This window comes from Salvelinus sp. IW2-2015, linkage group LG20 (genome assembly GCF_002910315.2).
Source record: "Salvelinus sp. IW2-2015 linkage group LG20, ASM291031v2, whole genome shotgun sequence".
Lineage (NCBI taxonomy): Eukaryota > Metazoa > Chordata > Actinopteri > Salmoniformes > Salmonidae > Salvelinus > Salvelinus sp. IW2-2015.
In genome coordinates this window covers 64,869,401-64,887,450 of record NC_036860.1, presented here as the reverse complement: position 1 = coordinate 64,887,450, position 18,050 = coordinate 64,869,401, and the positions used below count along the sequence as shown (strand labels likewise).

The window sequence follows — 18,050 nt, the reverse complement described above, 5'->3', positions numbered from 1 at the left end:
TCTAAGAGGCCAGTAAACACATCTAACTACTAACCCTCCCAGCTCTAGAGCCAGAACACATCTAACTACTAACCCTCCCAGCTCTAGAGCCAGAACACATCTAACTACTAACCCTCCCAGCTATAGAGCCAGAACACATCTAACTACTAACCCTCCCAGCTCTAGAGCCAGAACACATCAAACTACTAACCCTCCCAGCTCTAGAGCCAGAAACACTCAACTACTAACCCTCAGCTCTAGAGCCAGAACACATCAAACTACTAACCCTCCCAGCTCTAGAGCCAGAACACATCTAACTACTAAACCTCCCAGCTCTAGAGCCAGAACACATCAAACTACTAACCCTCCCAGCTCTAGAGCCAGAACACATCTAACTACTAACCCTCCCAGCTCTAGAGCCAGAACACATCAAACTACTAACCCTCCCAGCTCTAGAGCCAGAACACATCTAACTACTAACCCTCCCAGCTCTAGAGCCAGAACACATCTAACTACTAACCCTCCCAGCTCTAGAGCCAGAACACACATCTAACTACTAACCCTCCCAGCTCTAGAACACATCTAACTACTAACCCTCCCAGCTCTAGATCCAGAACACATCTAACTACTAACCCTCCCAGCTCTAGAGCCAGAACACATCTAACTACTAACCCTCCCAGCTCTAGAGCCAGAACACATCAAACTACTAACCCTCCCAGCTCTAGAGCCAGAACACATCTAACTACTAACCCTCCCAGCTCTAGAGCCAGAACACATCTAACTACTAACCCTCCCAGCTCTAGAGCCAGAACACATCTAACTACTAACCCTCCCAGCTCTAGAGCCAGAACACATCTAACTACTAACCCTCCCAGCCCTAGAGCCAACACATCAAACTACTAACCCTCCCAGCTCTAGAGCCAGAACACATCTAACTACTAACCCTCCCAGCCCTAGAGCCAGAACACATCTAACTACTAACCCTCCCAGCCCTAGAGCCAGAACACATCTAACTACTAACCCTCCCAGCTCTAAAGCCAGAACACATCTAACTACTAACCCTCCCAGCTCTGGAACACATCTAACTACTAACCCTCCCAGCTCTAGATCCAGAACACATCTAACTACTAACCCTCCCAGCTCTAGAGCCAGAACACATCTAACTACTAACCCTCCCAGCCCTAGAGCCAGAACACATCTAACTACTAACCCTCCCAGCCCAAGAGCCAGAACACATCTAACTACTAACCCTCCCAGCTCTAAAGCCAGAACACATCTAACTACTAACCCTCCCAGCTCTAGAGCCAGAACACATCTAACTACTAACCCTCCCAGCCCTAGAGCCAGAACACATCTAACTACTAACCCTCCCAGCCCTAGAGCCAGAACACATCTAACTACTAACCCTCCAGCCCTAGAGCCAGAACACATCTAACTACTAACCTCCCAGCCCTAGAGCCAGAACACATCTAACTACTAACCCTCCCAGCTCTAGAAACACATCTAACTACTAACCCCCCAGCTCTAGAGCCAGAACACATCTAACTACTAACCCTCCCAGCCCTAGAGCCAGAACACATCTAACTACTAACCCTCCCAGCTCTAGAGCCAGAACACATCTAACTACTAACCCTCCCAGCTCTAGAGCCAGAACACATCTAACTACTAACCCTCCCAGCTCTAGAGCCAGATCACATCTAACTACTAACCCTCCCAGCTCTAGAGCCAGAACACATCTAACTACTAACCTCCCAGCTCTAGAGCCAGAACACGTCTAACTACTAACCCTCCCAGCTCTAGAGCCAGAAACATCTAACTACTAACCCTCCCAGCCCTACACATCTATTATGGACTCGTGAAGCTTTGTCTGCTAATTCTTTCTGTCTGACTGTGACTCAGGTGACCTCAATATTCATATTAATAACGGAAACTTGATAAACACCTATTCAAGTAGGCTAATATAAAGGATGCTAAAATTTCATATAATTAGTTTAGAGTACATTCACTTCAGTTCATAATAATAACTTTATGTAATAGGCTAACATTCATTACACACAACTGATATCCTATCTTGAACATTAGCCTGTACACTCAAGCCACGTGTCGGTCAGCCCAATGATAATATTGTATTTCTGGAAATGAATGTTATATTTTAATGGTCAATATCATAATCATTTCATAGTACGAAATTATATTTGGATTATTACCAAAATATGCTTTATAAATAAAAGAGAGACCACAAAAAGAGATCCATATTTTAACACAAAGTAGGTTTTCTTCTCCATGTGTTGTCTCCTCATTGCTTTGTCARTCTAATCGATGACAATTCCTGTGAATAAGATAACATGTTTTATTATATAGTGGTGGAAATGCAGTATGATMCTCTTGATAGTGTAATAATATAATTGTCATTTGTTGCCTGTTTTGGACAGTACTGTAGATGATCACGCAGTATCAAGAAATGGTCTGTAGGGTGCACAATATCACTACCTTCTGCTTCACAGGCAGTTCACATACTGGAACACTACAGGTAACTGACAAAATAAAGGAAACACTAAATGAGGGATACAAAGTATAGTGAATACAGGTACTTCCACACAGGTGTGGTTCCTGAGTTAATTAAGCAATTTAAACATAAGTTTAGGGTCATGTATAGAAATGCCCAGTTGACCATTATGTGGTTACCGTGGCTAGAAGAGATCTCAATGACTTGAAAGATGGGTCGCAAAGGAGCAGTGTGTGTGTGTGTGTGTTGTGTGTGTGTGTGTGTGGTGTGTGTGGTGGGTGTGTGTGCTTTGTGTGTGTGTGTGTGTGTGTGTGTGTGTGTATCTCAGTCATCAGATCTCAACCCAACTGAAGACGTATGAGAGATTCTGGAGCAGCGCGTGTTTTCCACCACCAACAAAACACTCAATTATGGAATTTCTCGTGGAAGAATAGTGTCAGATGCCTCCTATAGTTTTCCAGACACTTGTAGAATCTATGCCGAGGAGCATTGAAGCTGTTCTGGTGGCTCGTGTTGGCCCAACAGCCTATTAAGACGCGCAATATTGATGTTTCCTTTCTTTTGGTAGTTTCCTGTATTAGTGAAATTAAATAGTAAACCATTGCAATGAGCACAACAAGTTTAATAAAAAAAATAAGAAATTAGGTAGGAAAGTTTAAACATTTCAACCTATCCCACAGATAGCGATATTGAGTCGTTTCATTTTACCGTCCGAAGGGAATGTATGCTGCCGGCTTTACACACATGACCGATTCGCACATAAAACATTAATTCTCCACTTAGGCAGCAAAGCTGTCGATTTCCTCCTTAATTCAATATTCCTCCTTAACTCGACTTCTTAATTTATTGGCGAGAWTTTTTWWTTTTTTTTACTCACTATTAAATCAAGTTAAGGAGGAAATCGACGCCTCTGCAGGCTGAATGGACAATGTTTTTTATACGAACCGGTTCACGGTGGATACGAGTGTATAGAGTACCACAMTATGAGTCATAATACCCATAAAACCTAGCGGTCAAAGAAGGAAATGTTTCCAATTGTTTTTCCATCATTCATTTTTCCRATAGTGAATTTTAGAATCTTAAAATAAGTTCTATTTTTTTTTGTGTTGGTTTACCCTGGAGTGATGTTTTGATAACTGTGTAAATCTCTCTAGGACAAGGTGACTTTTATCAATATATTCGCCTGTATTTAACCCCCCAATATGAAATGCTAATTAGCTGCTWATGTGGCTATCATAAAGAACTACAAATGCCATCCATGGTGATCTGGACTAGACTGCCGAATCGGTAAGAATCTCTGGATTAACTATCTAATGTTAGCTACATTTTGTAATGAATAAATTGGCAAAAAATAAATACATTTACAATTCTGTGAACTGTCTTGTGCAAGTTCTAAATTGACACAATACCTGTTAGCAAAGGTGTCAGCTAGAGGTGACTTGCAGGAGCTTGCAGGGATCTGTGGTCTTGCATGATGTCTACATTGATACTAATTTACATTTTRGAATCTGAGTAAATACAGATMAATATATTGATAAAAGTCACCTTGTCCAAGAGAGATTTACATGGTTATCAAAACATCACGCCAGGGTAAGCCTACACAAACACAGCCCTTTTTTAAGTGTTTCTTATTCCCTATGGGYAAAATAAATGGTGGAAAAACGATTGGAACCATTTCCCTGTTTGACCGCTAGGGTTTATGGGTATCCACTGTGGTGCTCTATAGCCGGCTGTATACATTCCCTTTAGACGGTAAGATGAAACGACTCAATATCGCCATCTTTGGGGCTAATTTCAACCCAATATAACAGCACATTGCCATATTGTATGAATMAAAGAATATGATACGTCAAAATCATTGTGTTTCATACAGTATTCTCCACATAATCAAGATACGTAGTAGATGTTGAATTGATAAGACAAGAAAACTGATTATAGGAATTTATTATTGACTGGGAACTGATGCAACTTCGAGGCAACTTGGAATTTCATTTTACTACTGTCCATTTCCTCGTAGCACAGATGCATACAGTGCATTCAGAAACTATTCAAACCCATTGACATTTTCCACATTTTGTTAAGTTACAGCCTTATTTGAAAATGTATTAAATAGTTTTTTCCCCCTCATCAATCTACACACAATACCCTATAATGACAAAGCAAAAACAGTTTTTTTTTAGAAATGTTTGCAAGTGTATTAAAAAAAATAAAAAAAATATCACATTTACATAAGTATTCACACCCTTTACTCAGTGCTTTGTTGAAGCACCTTTGGCAGCGATTACAGCCTTGAGTCTTCTTGGGTATGATGCTTCAAGCTTGGCACACCWGTATTTAGGGAGTTTCTCCCATTCTTCTCTGCAGATCTCCGCAAGCTCTGTCAGGTTGGATGGGGAGCGTCGCTGCACAGCTATCTTCAGGTCTCTCCAGAGATGTTCAATCGGGTACATGTCTGGGCTCTGGCATTCAGGCCAAWMACTTCAATCATGGATTCATCAGACCAGAGAATCTTGTTTCTCATGGTCTGAGAGTACTTTAGGTGCCTTTTGGCAAACTCTAAGTGGGCTGTCATGTGCCTTTTACTGAGGTAGTGGCTTACATCTGGCTACTCCACCATAAAGGCCTGATTGGAGTGCTGCAGAGATGGTTGTCCTTCTGGAAGATTCTCCCATCTCCACAGAGGAAGCTCTGGAGCTCTGTCAGAGTGACCATCGGATTCTTGGTCACCTCCCTGAACAAGGACCTTCTCCCCCGATCGCTCAGTTTGGGTGGGCGGACAGCTTTAAGATGAGTCTTGGTGGTTCCAAACTTCTTCCATTTCAGAATGATGGAGGCCACTGTGTTCTTGGGGATCTTCAATGCTTCCGAAATGTTTTGGTACCGTTCCCCAGAGCTGTGCCTCAACATTCTCCTGTCTCGGCGTTCTATGGACAATTCCTTCGACCTCATGGCTTAGTTTTTGATCTGACATGCACTGTCAACTGTGGGCCCTTTTATGAACAGGTGTGTGCCTTTCGAAATCATGTCCAAACAATTATATTTACCAGAGGTGGAATCCAATGAAGTTGTAGAAACATGATCAATGGAAACAGGATTCACCTGACCTCAATTTCAAATCTCATAGCAAAGGGTCTGAATACTTATGTAAATAAGGTATTTCTGTTTTTAATTTTTAATAAATGAGAAAAAAAATGTCTAAAAACCTGTTTTCACTTTGTCATTATGGGGTATTGGGAGTAGATTGATGCGGGAAAAAAATGCATTTAATACATTTTAGAAGAAGGCTGTAACGTAACAAAAATGGGTCTGAATGCTTTCCGAATTGTTACCTTTCCTGCCTAGCCTCCAGACCGTAGTCTCAGCGGTTCAGGGGAGCCTTCACTTGATWGCTCCAGAGCCAGAGAAATTTACGGATGCTCTGGACCATAGAGAGGAGGAGGAAGAGGCACGATCTGTTGCGACCATTCTAGCCAATGAGAAGGCAGACACGCGTGTGAACAACAGACACCGACTAGTTAGTTATCTCAGTCACAAAGTCAAAATTGGCTATATGGTAAAAATTCATGAAAACAAACATTTGGTTTTTGGTCTTAATTTAAGTTTAGCGTTAGGTACAAAATTAGCAGTGTGGTTKAGGTTAGGTTTACAATAACATTTGTGTTTGATGTAACTAGTGACGACCAGGCACAACTCCYATAGGTGCATTCTTAAATTCACTCTAGTTATCTACTCSGATTTCAGAGCACTCTTGTCTGAGTGTGGCAGAGCACAGAGTAACTGTTGAATTTACGAACACGCAACACCCATTGAATATGATCGGCGTCAGTAAAAATGTAATTMTTGCCAGRAGCACAGTTACAGTCACTAAAACTCTAGATGAAAACAGCCTAACCTGCTCTGCTGGGCCTAGTAAAATGGCCAGAGTGAGGTGTTCTCTCATTTGTGTTGGGAAGTAGCTTGCAAGCTAGTCAATTTTAGCCAATTAGTTWGGGTGCTTGACTGCCATTGTGTGGTCAGAACGCTCGGATCATCCCTACTCCTTTACCAACAGACAATTTTACAACTCTCTGAATTTAGGAACGACCCAGAGCACACTGGAGGCAATTTACGAACGCGGTTTTTTCTCAAAGTAGCCGGGGTGTAACGTGTCCTACTTATATCAGTACACTCATAACAACCCAATCATTAGGAACTTATATTCGAACAAATAAYTCATAAAATGTTTTGTTAACCAAATTCGACACTCATTGAGCTCCATACAAAATTCGTTAGGCGAGCGGAAAAAACGCCACCTGCTGGAGATTACAGATTTTGGCCCCAGTTATCTCTCTCGCTTCGCCTTTTCCCCTCTGCTTGTAGTGAGAGAAGTTTGTCCCTCTTCGTGATCTGTCCGGTGTTCCAGAAGCGACGGTTGCTGGTGTATTGGACGTTCATATATATGTGTACTAGTGGCAAAGATGGAGAGGGACACCACAATTAGGAGAATAAAATCCTTATACGGGACGCAAAACAATGTATCGGAAAATAAGAATGYCTCTCAGGATCAACGTGGAATCAACGGCTGCAGTGAAGTAAAAAAGAAGCCTGAAGTGAGCTTGTACCTGCTACACGAAGGCGTCGGAGTGGCACTGGTGACTGTATTTATTCTGGTGCTGTGGGGAGTTGTTCATTTATCATTACAGCAGCTAGTCATTGGAAAATCTACTGGCGAGTTCAATGCTATCAGGGCAAGGTAAATCTTGATACTGTTGTCAATTGAATTGTAGATAGCTATATTCTCAACAAGTTGCATATATAGAATCTCTGATATTAGCCGAACGTTAACGTTACTTCTTCCATTGCGATCACTTCCAGTTTGCAATACGGCGTTAACGACCCCGGTGTGTGAGATAAACAACTAGAGGAAAGGTTATCTCAGAGTTGGTTCCACCTAGCTACGCTACAAGCCACTGGTACTAGTTGTCATTCTAGGTAACCCATGTCAGGTGTCGCTAGGGTGTAGCTAACGGTCGGTTCATAATAGGAGGGAGTGGCGGTGGAAGTATAAAATAATCCTTCTCCATTGTTTCTTGACAGTTTGTGGCGCTGACWTAGTCTGTCTGAACATGTCAATAGTGAAGAAATATCAGACACAAATAGACCAATTATCCTCTACATTTGAATAATTGTAGCATAACACCATTTTCTAAAGGAACTACTTATTTTATTTCCTACATTCCTGTAATAAATATATACAAGGCTGCTTTTCKGGTAATCAGGGAGCAGTTGGATGCTTATTTGATAAAATCCTGCTTTATGACACTACTAGGTAGAGAGATGTAGACACATAAGCCTGATGAATGTGTCAGATGGGACACATACAGTAGGTGATATAATCTGAGGGCAACCCTAAAGCTAACATACAGGAAAGGAAACCACCTGGAGTCATTAAGGACACTACAGTCTACCTAGACCTAGCCACACCCACACAGTCCATGTCGAGTTCTCTTTAGTGGAGGAAGGGAATTGAAGGGGTGGGGACAATATATATTAGCCTTATGAAAGTGTCAAATAATGTGACACCTACATAATCTGAGMGCAAACCTGTCAGACATAGGCTACAAGTAAGGAATTCATCTGGAGTCATTTGGATTTTACAGTCTAMTTGACCTAGCCAAAGCCAAACAGTCCATGGGGAATTCTTCCTGTTTTTAGTGGCGTAAGGGAAGTGGTAGTCTGGTTCCAGATCTGWTTGTGCTGTATTGCCAACTCCTGTGGTGACTAAACTGTTTGGCTCCTTGACAATGACCATATGTGTTGGCATGACAGCTGAAACAGATTTGGGACCAGGCTAGGGAAGGGGTGAGGGTCTACATAGGCTACCTCAATGTAAACTACCACATAGGCCCTGTGGAGTGTCAAATGACCTACAGCCTTATTGGTGTGGATCTTATTGTAGCTGCCAGAATTTTTGCAAACCGAAAAAGCAGAAAGGAAACAGGAAAGGCTTTGTCTCTAAAAAAACGACTAAACAGGCTCTACAGTAGGCTATTTACAGTACTGATATGACTAGGCCAACAGTACGGGATGACAGAAGACATATCCCACTTCAAAACATTGCCATGATGCCTCACAATGTTTTAACTCTTCTAATATTATTATGCACAACAAAACGTAACATACGTCAGGTCAAAAGGGATGATAATAWTAGGCCTAGCCTACATTTGGAAGTTATTAGCTATGCTTGCTGAAAGCAAAGKACAACTTTAGAAACTGTTCATACTTATTAAAATTACTTTATCAAAATGATTGAAATGAAACTTGATAGAAACTGCAGATGTAGTAGACCTTTTACTGAACATGTCTCACCTGATTTGCTGACTCACACCCTGCATGCCTTTCCCTTTCTACCAGGAAGCACCTGGAGCGTATCACCAGCGTCGGTCCCCGTCCCACGGGCAGCCCGGAGAATGAGGTCTTAACGGTTAACTTCCTGCTAGAGCAGATTGAGCACATCAAGGCCGACAGCGCCTCAGGACCCCACTCTGTCACTGTGGACGTCCAGCGACCCACAGGCTCCTTCAGCATTGACTTCCTGGGAGGGTTCACCTCCTACTACGACCGGGTCAGCAACATCGCTGTCCGCCTGGAGCCCAAGGCTGGGGCTCAGCACCTCATGCTGGCCAACTGCCACTTTGACTCTGTGGCCAACAGTCCAGGTACAATACAGCACAACCAATTAGTCTTTATTATATCTTAGGGTTTATTATTCACCACTCCTGGGACACCATACACACCATACACACACACACACACACACACGATAACACAACCATGGTTTTCACACACAACAGGCCGAATACAATCACTATCTCTAGCTATGACCAGGCCTGGGTCTGCTTCCCTTACATTTCATTTAGTGGATAAAATCTTGTCTGTGTGACTAGTGTTGTTAGTTACAGTTACATTACTGAAGAGAATAGCTAAAAGACATGTTATGTAAGGCACAAATGGTTGAGTGTATGACTGATTGACAGAGATGTTTGTTATTTAGGTCAAGACAGTAAGCAACAGTAGTAGTGGTGGTGTACTGTAGTTTAACCACAGTTGGGTGGGGAGGTCCTATTAGTTCATACAGTAACGTGAACGCAAAATCATCATATTAAAAAACAGAAACATGTTCTCTACATATGTATAACKCCTAAGGCGTCCCAGCCTAAACAGCTCAGTAGAGTTCGCGCACATATTATGACAACCTTTTGGACTTCGGTGAGATTTTATTTCCGGCTGTTTGGCCACTCAACGTTTTTTCTGGAGGCAAGACGAATTTCAGAGCTGAAGTCTACGCCCCTTAGTCGGTGATTGGTCAACAGTAGGGATRCTTGAATAAAGTATTTTCTGTCATTCAACGAGGTGACGACTCATTTTCATGCACCTTTTTTCATRGAGAAATACTGCACCAAACATCTTAGTTAGATATAAAAATTGCGCGACTAAAATCTCTTCTGGCAAAAATGTCAAAGTTAATGACAAATTGCTTGAGTTATCTTAGATTCATTCTGACTATTTTGAAGAAGTGTATAGAGGCTAGAGGTCGACCGACTAATCGGAATGGCCGATTAATTAGGGCCGATTTCAAGTTTTCATAACAATCGGAAATCTGTATTTTTGGACACCGATTTGGCCGATTTTTACACCTTTATTTAACTAGGCAAGTCAGTTAAGAACACATTCTTATTTTCAATGACGGCACAGGAACGGTGGGTTAACTGCCTTGTTCAGGGGCAGAACGACAGATTTTTACCTTGTCAGCTCGGGGATTCGTTTTTGCAACCTTCCGGTTACTAGTCCAACGATCTAACCACCTGCCTTACATTGCACTCCACGTGGAGCCTGCGTGGCWGGCTGACTACCTGTTACGCGAGGGCAGCAAGAAGCCAAGGTAAGTTGCTAGCTAGCATAAAACCTGCATATTTWGTTAATATTGCCTGCTAACATGAATTTCTTATAATTAGGGAAATTGTGTCACTTCTCTTGCYTTCCGTGCAASRAGTCAGGGTATATGCAACAGTTTGGGCCGCCTGGCTCGTTGCGAACTGTGTGAAGTCCATTTATTCCTAACAAAGACCATAATTAATTTGCCAGAATTGTACATAATTATGACATGACATTGAAGGTTGTACAATGTAACAGCAATATTTAGACTTAGGGATGGCACCCGTTAGATAAAATACGGAACGGTTCCGTATTTCACTGAAAGAATAAACGTTTTGTTTTCGAAATGATAGTTTCCGGATTCGACCATATTAATGACCAAAGGCTCGTATTTCTGTGTGTTATTATGTTATAATTAAGTCTATGATTTGGTATTTGATAGACCAGTCTGACTGAGCGATGGTAGGCAGCAGCAGGCTCGTACACATTCATTCAAACAGCACTTTCGTGCGTTTTGCCAGCAGCTCTTCGCAATGCTTCAAGCATTGAGCTGTTTATGACTTCAAGCCTATCAACTCCCGAGATTAGGCTGGTGTAACCAATGTGAAATGGCTAGCTAGTTAGCGGGGTGCGCGCTAATAGCATTTCAATCGGTGACGTCACTCGCTCTGAGACTTGGAGTAGTTGTTCCCCTTGCGGRGGCTTTTGTGGTGCGAAGGGTAACGATGCTTCGAGGGTGGCTGTTGTCGATGTGTTCCTGGTTCGAGCCCAGMTAGGMGCGAGGAGAGGGACGGAAGCTATACTGTTACACTGGCAATACTAAAATGCCTATAAGAACATCCAATAGTCAAAGGTATATGAAATACAAATGGTATAGAGAGAAATAGTCCTATAATTCCTATAATAACTACAACCTAAAACTTCTTACATGGGAATATTGAAGACTCATGTTAAAAGGAACCACCATCATGTTCTGAGCAAGGAACTTAAACGTTAGCTTTTTTACATGGCACATATTGCACTTTTACTTTCTTCTCCAACACTTTGTTTTTGCATTATTTAAACCAAATTGAACATGCTTCATTATTTATTTGAGGCTAAATTGATTTTATTGATGTATTATATTAAGTTAAAATAAGTGTTKATTCAGTATTGTTGTAATTGTCATTATTACAAATATATTGAAAAATCTGCCGATTTAATCGGTATCGGCTTTTTTGGCCCCCCAATAATCGGTATCGCCGTTGAAAAATCATAATCGGTAGACCTCTAATAGAGGCTGCGGTGTCCCTGAAAACCGAGAGGACAAAACAGGCTACAACTTACAGTCCAACATGGTGCAAACCAAGAATAGTTTCAGACTGAATCTCAGATTAAGCCTACATACAGTTCTCCAACCATAATTCATTCCCCATAACCCCTGAAGAGAAATGAATGTTCTCTAAAGTCTGAACATGAAGTTCTGTACCTTAAACCAGGAGATTGATACCAGAAGAGGTGGTTAAATACATTGGATGGGGAGCAAGAAAATAAACACAACCCAGGCATTGGCATGTTTCCTTCCTCCCTGGCTTCCACATACTCTCAGAAAGAGGAAGCTGGATTCAGGAATTCAAAACATGCACATTGTGGGGYAAAAAAACAGAAGAAAGAATTAGCACATGCATTGTCCCATGTGATGCTTGTTCTCTGTGCAAGCAAGGTCCAATGGGGAAGTGTGTGTGAACAGGGAGGAAGCAACGGTCACCTGTTGGCTTTGTTTAACACACAGACACACACACACATGAGCCCGGCACTCACATAGACATACGCTGTCGATATAACACACTACACATACTACACGCGCACACACACACACATTTCTGAGGGTAACAAGACTACTGTGTTTTGACAACATTAGTTGTGGCACGGCACTCGAGTCTATCTGGTTCAGACTGAACAGGCCACCATGTCTCTGGCTCCTCCCCTGACCGGCCWGCCCGCTACGCAGGGCTGGATCATACGATTCTCTTTCTGCCTCTCCCTCTTACTCTCTCTCTTATTCTGTCTTTTACTCTCCCTCTCGCTCCCTCCCTTCTTACTCAATGTGTCGATGTGAGTCATTTGAAGATATACTGTAGCAGCCTATATATCACATATCATTGAGTATAAATATTCCCATACTAAGTATAGCCTAGGCTCCAAGTCAATAGCGTTCCTAGYCCTACAATAAATATCATCCTCCTCAGTCCCTGATTAGCTGCTGTAGTTGTTGGGTGTTTCAATAAAAAACATTGGCCTGGTTAGTACTCATTGTTGGCCTTGAGGGCATGTGTTGTTTCTACCTTCATAAGAAAGAGAACCTGCTCGACAGGAAATCTCTAGGCAGGTCTTGACTTCTTGTATTGTGTTTTCCTCCTTCAATGTTTTTCTTTCCCATATAAACTCAGCAAAAAAGAAACGTCTTCTCACTGTCAACTGCGTTTATTTTCAGCAAACTTAGCGTGTAAATATTTGTATGAACATAACAAGATTCAACAACTGAGACATAAACTGAACAAGTTCCACAGACATGTGACTAACATACATGGAATAATGTGTCCCTAAACAAAGGGGGGGGGTCAAAATCAAAAGTAACAGTCAGTATCTGGTGTGGCCACCAGCTGCATTAAGTACTGCAGTGCATCTCCTCCTCATGGACATGGCAGAASACTGACATTCCTGTCTTGCAGGAAATCACACACAGAACGAGCAGTATGTTTGGTGGCATTGTCATGCTGGAGGGTCATGTCAGGATGAGCCTGCAGGAAGGGTACCACATGAGGGAGGAGGATGTCTTCCCTGTAATGCACAGCGTTGAGATTGCCTGCAATGACAGCAAGCTCAGTCCGATGATGCTGTGACACACCGCCCCAGACCATGACGGATCCTCCACCTCCAAATCGATCCCGCTCCAGAGTACAGGCCTCGGTGAAACGCTCTTTCCTTCGACGATAAACGCAAATCCGACCATCACCCCTGGTGAGACAAGACCGCGACTCGTCAATGAAGAGCACTTTTTGCCAGTCCTGTCTGGTCCAGCGATGGTGGGTTTGTGCCCATAGGCGATGTTGTTGCTGGTGAGGACCTGCCTTACAACAGGCCTACAAGCCCTCACTGCAGCCTCTCTCAGCCTATTGTGGACAGTCTGAGCACTGATGGAGGGATTGTGCGTTCCTGGTGTAATTCGGGCAGTTGTTGATGCCATCCTGTACCTGTCCCGCAGGTGTGATTTTCAGATGTACCGATGCTGTGCAGGTGTTGTTACACGTGGTCTGCCACTGCGAGGARGATCAGCTGTCCATCCCGTCTCCCTGTAGCGCTGTCTTAGGCGTCTCACAGTACGGAAATMGCAATTTATTGCCCTGGCCACATCTGCAGTCCTCATGCCTCCTTGCCACATGCCTGAGGCACGTTCAAGCCAGCATGAGCAGGGACCCTGGGCATCTTTCTTTTGGTGTTTTTCAGAGCAGTTGAAAGGCCTCTTTAGTGTCCTAAGTTTTCATAACTGTGACCTTAATTGCCTACCTCTGTAAGCTGTTAGTGTCTTAACGACCGTTCCACAGGTGCATGTTCATGAATTCTTTATGGTTCATTGAACAAGCATGGGAACAGTGTTTAAACTCTTTTACAATGCAGATCTGTGAAGTTATTTGGATTTTTATGAATTCTCTTTGAAAGACAGGGTCCTGAAAAAGGGACGTTTCTTTTTTTGCTGAGTTTAGAATAACCGAACAATCAAAACAACATAGAATACCGACAGTCAACAACAATAGAATACCGGACAGTCAACAACAATAGAATACCGGACAGTCAACAACAATAGAATACCGGACAGTCAACAACAATAGAATACCGGACAGTCAACAACAATAGAATACCGGACAGTCCAACACAAATAGAATACCGGACAGTCAACAACAATAGTAGAATACCGGGACAGTCAACAACAATAGAAATACGGACAGTCAACAACAATATTGCACTGCAGGATGAGACCGTGGCTAAACACAACAGCCACAGTTAACCGTGGAGAGATTTCCTACGATAGTGGTGGAATGGGGCTGGCCAGATGGGGCAGAAAGTGAATTCCCCCTCTTTTTGTGTTTTAAAGTTATTAGACGGGATAGCTTTAGAGTAGAACAGTAGAAGGAGACAGAGAGAGAGTTAGTGGCTAGACCGGCACTGCTGCACCTTGCACCCTGCCGGGTAATATGTGCTCCTGAGTCAACAGCCTGGCATGAGAGGGGCATTTTACCTCAGTGCAGCAGTATGGGACACGGGGCTGAAGGAGGCAGTAGATTGTCTGATGAACAGTTTTAAAGCCTAAGTAGACTTAAAGTGGTTAGGGTACTGTTGATCTCAATGTGTAGCTTGTCTGATGGTTAGGGTACTGTTGATCTCAATGTGTGCTTGTCTGATGGTTAGGACTGTTGCTATCATATTGTTGCTTGTCTGATGGTTAGGGTACTGTTGTATCATTGTGTTGCTTGTCTGATGGTTAGACTGTTGCTTCATTGTGTTGTTGTCTGATGGTTAGACTGTTGCATCATTGTGTTGCTTGTCTGATGTTAGGGACTGTTGCATCATGTGTTGCTTGTCTGATGGTTAGGGAACTGTTGCATCTGTTGCTTGTCTGATGGTTAGGGTACTGTTGCTATCATTGTGTTGCTTGTCTGATGTAGGGAACTGTTGAATCATTGTTGCTGTCTATGGTGGACTGTGATATCATTGTTCTTGTCGAGGTAGAGTAGTATTACTGTTGCCCCACTGTGTGATTATGCAATCACCTTCCAGGCAGGAATTTCAGCACGGCATTAATTGTCACACACACACACACCACAACACACTAATCTCGCTCACCAATATTCAGAGACACACCCATATAGTTTTATGAGATCACAACAACACACAGTGTTTACTGTGCCAGCCTTCCTCAGTCTCTGACCCCATGTAACCTGTGTGTGTGACAGGTGCAAGTGACGATGCAGTGAGCTGTGCGGTGATGTTGGGGTGCTCCACTCCCTGGCCAACCTCTCCACACCTCTACGACACGGGGTGGTGTTCCTCTTCAATGGAGCTGAGGAGAATGTGCTGCAGGTGAGAGAGACCTGTGAGGACAATAGTGAACACTGGACAGAGAGGGACACTGGGGGACACTATGAACACTGGACAGAGAGGGACACTTGGGGGCACTAGTGAACACTGGACAGAGAGGGACACTTGGGGGCACTAGTGAACTGGACAGAGAGGGACACTGGGGGACACTAGTGAACACTGGACAGAGGGGACACTGGGCGACACTAGTGAACACTGGACAGAGAGAGACACTGGGGGCACTAGTGAACACTGGACAGAGAGAGACACGGGGGACACTAGTGAACACTGACAGAGAGAGACCTGGGACTAGTGAACACTGGACAGAGAGAGCACTGACACTAGTGAACACTGGACAGAGAGGGCACTAGTGAACACTGGACAGAGAGGGACACTGGGGGCACTAGTGAACACTGGACAGAGAGGACACTGGGGGACACTAGTGAACACTGGACAGAGAGGGACACTAGTGAACACTGGACAGAGAGAGACACTGGGGGGCACTAGTGAACACTGGACAGAGAGGGACACTGGGGGACACTAGTGAACACTGGACAGAGAGAGACACTGGGGACACTAGTGAACATGGACAGAGAGAGACACTGGGGACACTAGTGAACACTGGACAGAGAGGACACTGGGGGACATAGTGAACACTGGACAGAGAGAGACACTGGGGGACACTAGTGACACTGGACAGAGGGGACACTAGTGAACACTGACAGAGAGAGACACTGGGGGCACTAGTGAACACTGGACAGAGGAGACACTGGGGGACACTAGTGAACACTGGACAGAGAGAGACACTGGGGGACACTAGTGAACACTGGACAGAGAGGGACACTGGGGACACTAGTGAACACTGGACTGGATTTAGGAGGTCAACTAAGTTCACACAATCACATTTTGAGTGAACATACATTTTCAGCCAGAATCATAAATGCTATTCCTCGTGTGTAAGGGTTGCTTGCTCTTGTAAATGATATTAAATTACATAATATGGAATGTGAAACATAAAAAATAAAAACCTTCTCCCCACCACCCCAGGCGAGTCATGGCTTCATCACTCAGCATCCCTGGGCCAAGCAGGTCCGGGCCTTCATCAACCTGGAGGCAGCAGGCGTGGGCGGCAAAGAGGTGGTGTTTCAGAACGGTAGGTGGAGAACACACACACACACTCACAGTGGTAGGTGGAGGCAGCGGGGGTGGGGCGGACAAATAGGTGGTGTTTCAGACAGGTAGGTGGAGACACACACACACTCACAGGTGGTAGGTGGAGGCAGCGGGGTGGGGGGGACAAAGAGGTGGTGTTTCAGACAGGTAGGGTGGAGACACACACACACTCACAGGTGGTAGGTGGAGGCAGCGGGGGTGGGGGGGACAAAGAGATTGGTGTTTCAAAGAATTGGTGTTTTCTAAGTAGAAGGTGCCCCCTACACCACAGATCTTGGATCAGATTAGCCTACTCCCAAACCTAACCTTGACCAGGAGAATAAATAAAGTAGTATCTGATCCTAGATCTGTGGGGTAGGGGTTAAGGGCAACTTCTACCTACTCTGTGTTTTAGACCAGTGATTGGACCTGGATCCAGGCCAATGGGAACATATTTATTTAGGTGTCTGTGTCAGCAGCTGAACAAACCTTCCTGGCCCTCAGGGAACAGAATAGAGCGGTCATACAGGAACACCTGGCAGAATGCAAATGGCCCCCAGCAATGTCAGCTTGAGGAGAGAGGGGTGTGTCAGGAAAATCAATTCACTGGCTGCAGAAAGAAACTGGCTGCTGTTGTAAAATATCTTATGCTTGGAATTGACCCCAATTAGTCGACTGGTCGGTTGTTTGGTCGTTAGGCGATTTGTTTTAGTCGAGCAGTAACATATATATATATATCTCAGTGAACTAATCCATTGCGGAGGCCTAGACTAAAAGACAATTTATGCTTGATCTGAAAATGTGGTCGGTGGCTCCGTATGGAGTATGGGACGTAATTGCGGAGCCTCCAGAGGGCAAATCCAGCTCTGTACCGCATCGCCATGCTCCTCCCAAATGTTATAACAATGTGGAGGMCTRTGTATAGCTCTGCATTGACCTGATTGGTTGACGGTAGGTGGGGGCGGTACATCCTGTAGAAAACACAAACTCACTTCCTTGAKAACAYCTTTGCACTGCTCAGCGAAGCACAAGAAGTGTGAATGCCCTGACTTCTGCAGAGGCAGTATCACCGTAAATGCTGCACCGTCAATGCAGATTGACCATGCGCCCAGATGCAAAATGCACTGCTCTCTCCAGAATGAGCTCTCTCCAGAATGAGCTCTCTCCAGAATGAGCTCTCTCCAGAATGAGAGCTCTCTCCAGAATGAGAGCTCTCTCCAGAATGAGAGCTCTCTCCAGAATGAGAGTCAACGAATATGAGAGGCTCTCTCTCAGAATGGAGCTCTCTCAATGCTCTCCCATGAAGAGAAGCTCTCTCCCAGAATGAGACCTCTCCAGAATGAGAGCTCCAGTACTCTCTCAAGAATGAGAGCTCTTCTCCTCT

The 18,050-nt window shown here is 43.9% G+C and overlaps 1 protein-coding gene and 1 pseudogene across 1 annotated transcript in view; one reads left to right on the top strand and one right to left on the bottom strand.

The window, feature by feature from the left end:
• Positions 1-8,921, bottom strand: part of LOC111980378 (melanoma antigen recognized by T-cells 1-like) — a 16,788-nt gene extending 7,867 nt beyond the window's left edge. The window contains exon 1 of the mRNA XM_070449569.1: positions 8,834-8,921. Coding sequence (XP_070305670.1) covers positions 8,834-8,859 — 26 coding nt within the window. The 5' untranslated portion in view covers positions 8,860-8,921. The remainder of the gene's footprint in view (positions 1-8,833) is intronic.
• The window catches only part of LOC111980062 (endoplasmic reticulum metallopeptidase 1-like), a 72,465-nt pseudogene continuing 61,279 nt past the window's right edge, over positions 6,865-18,050 (top strand).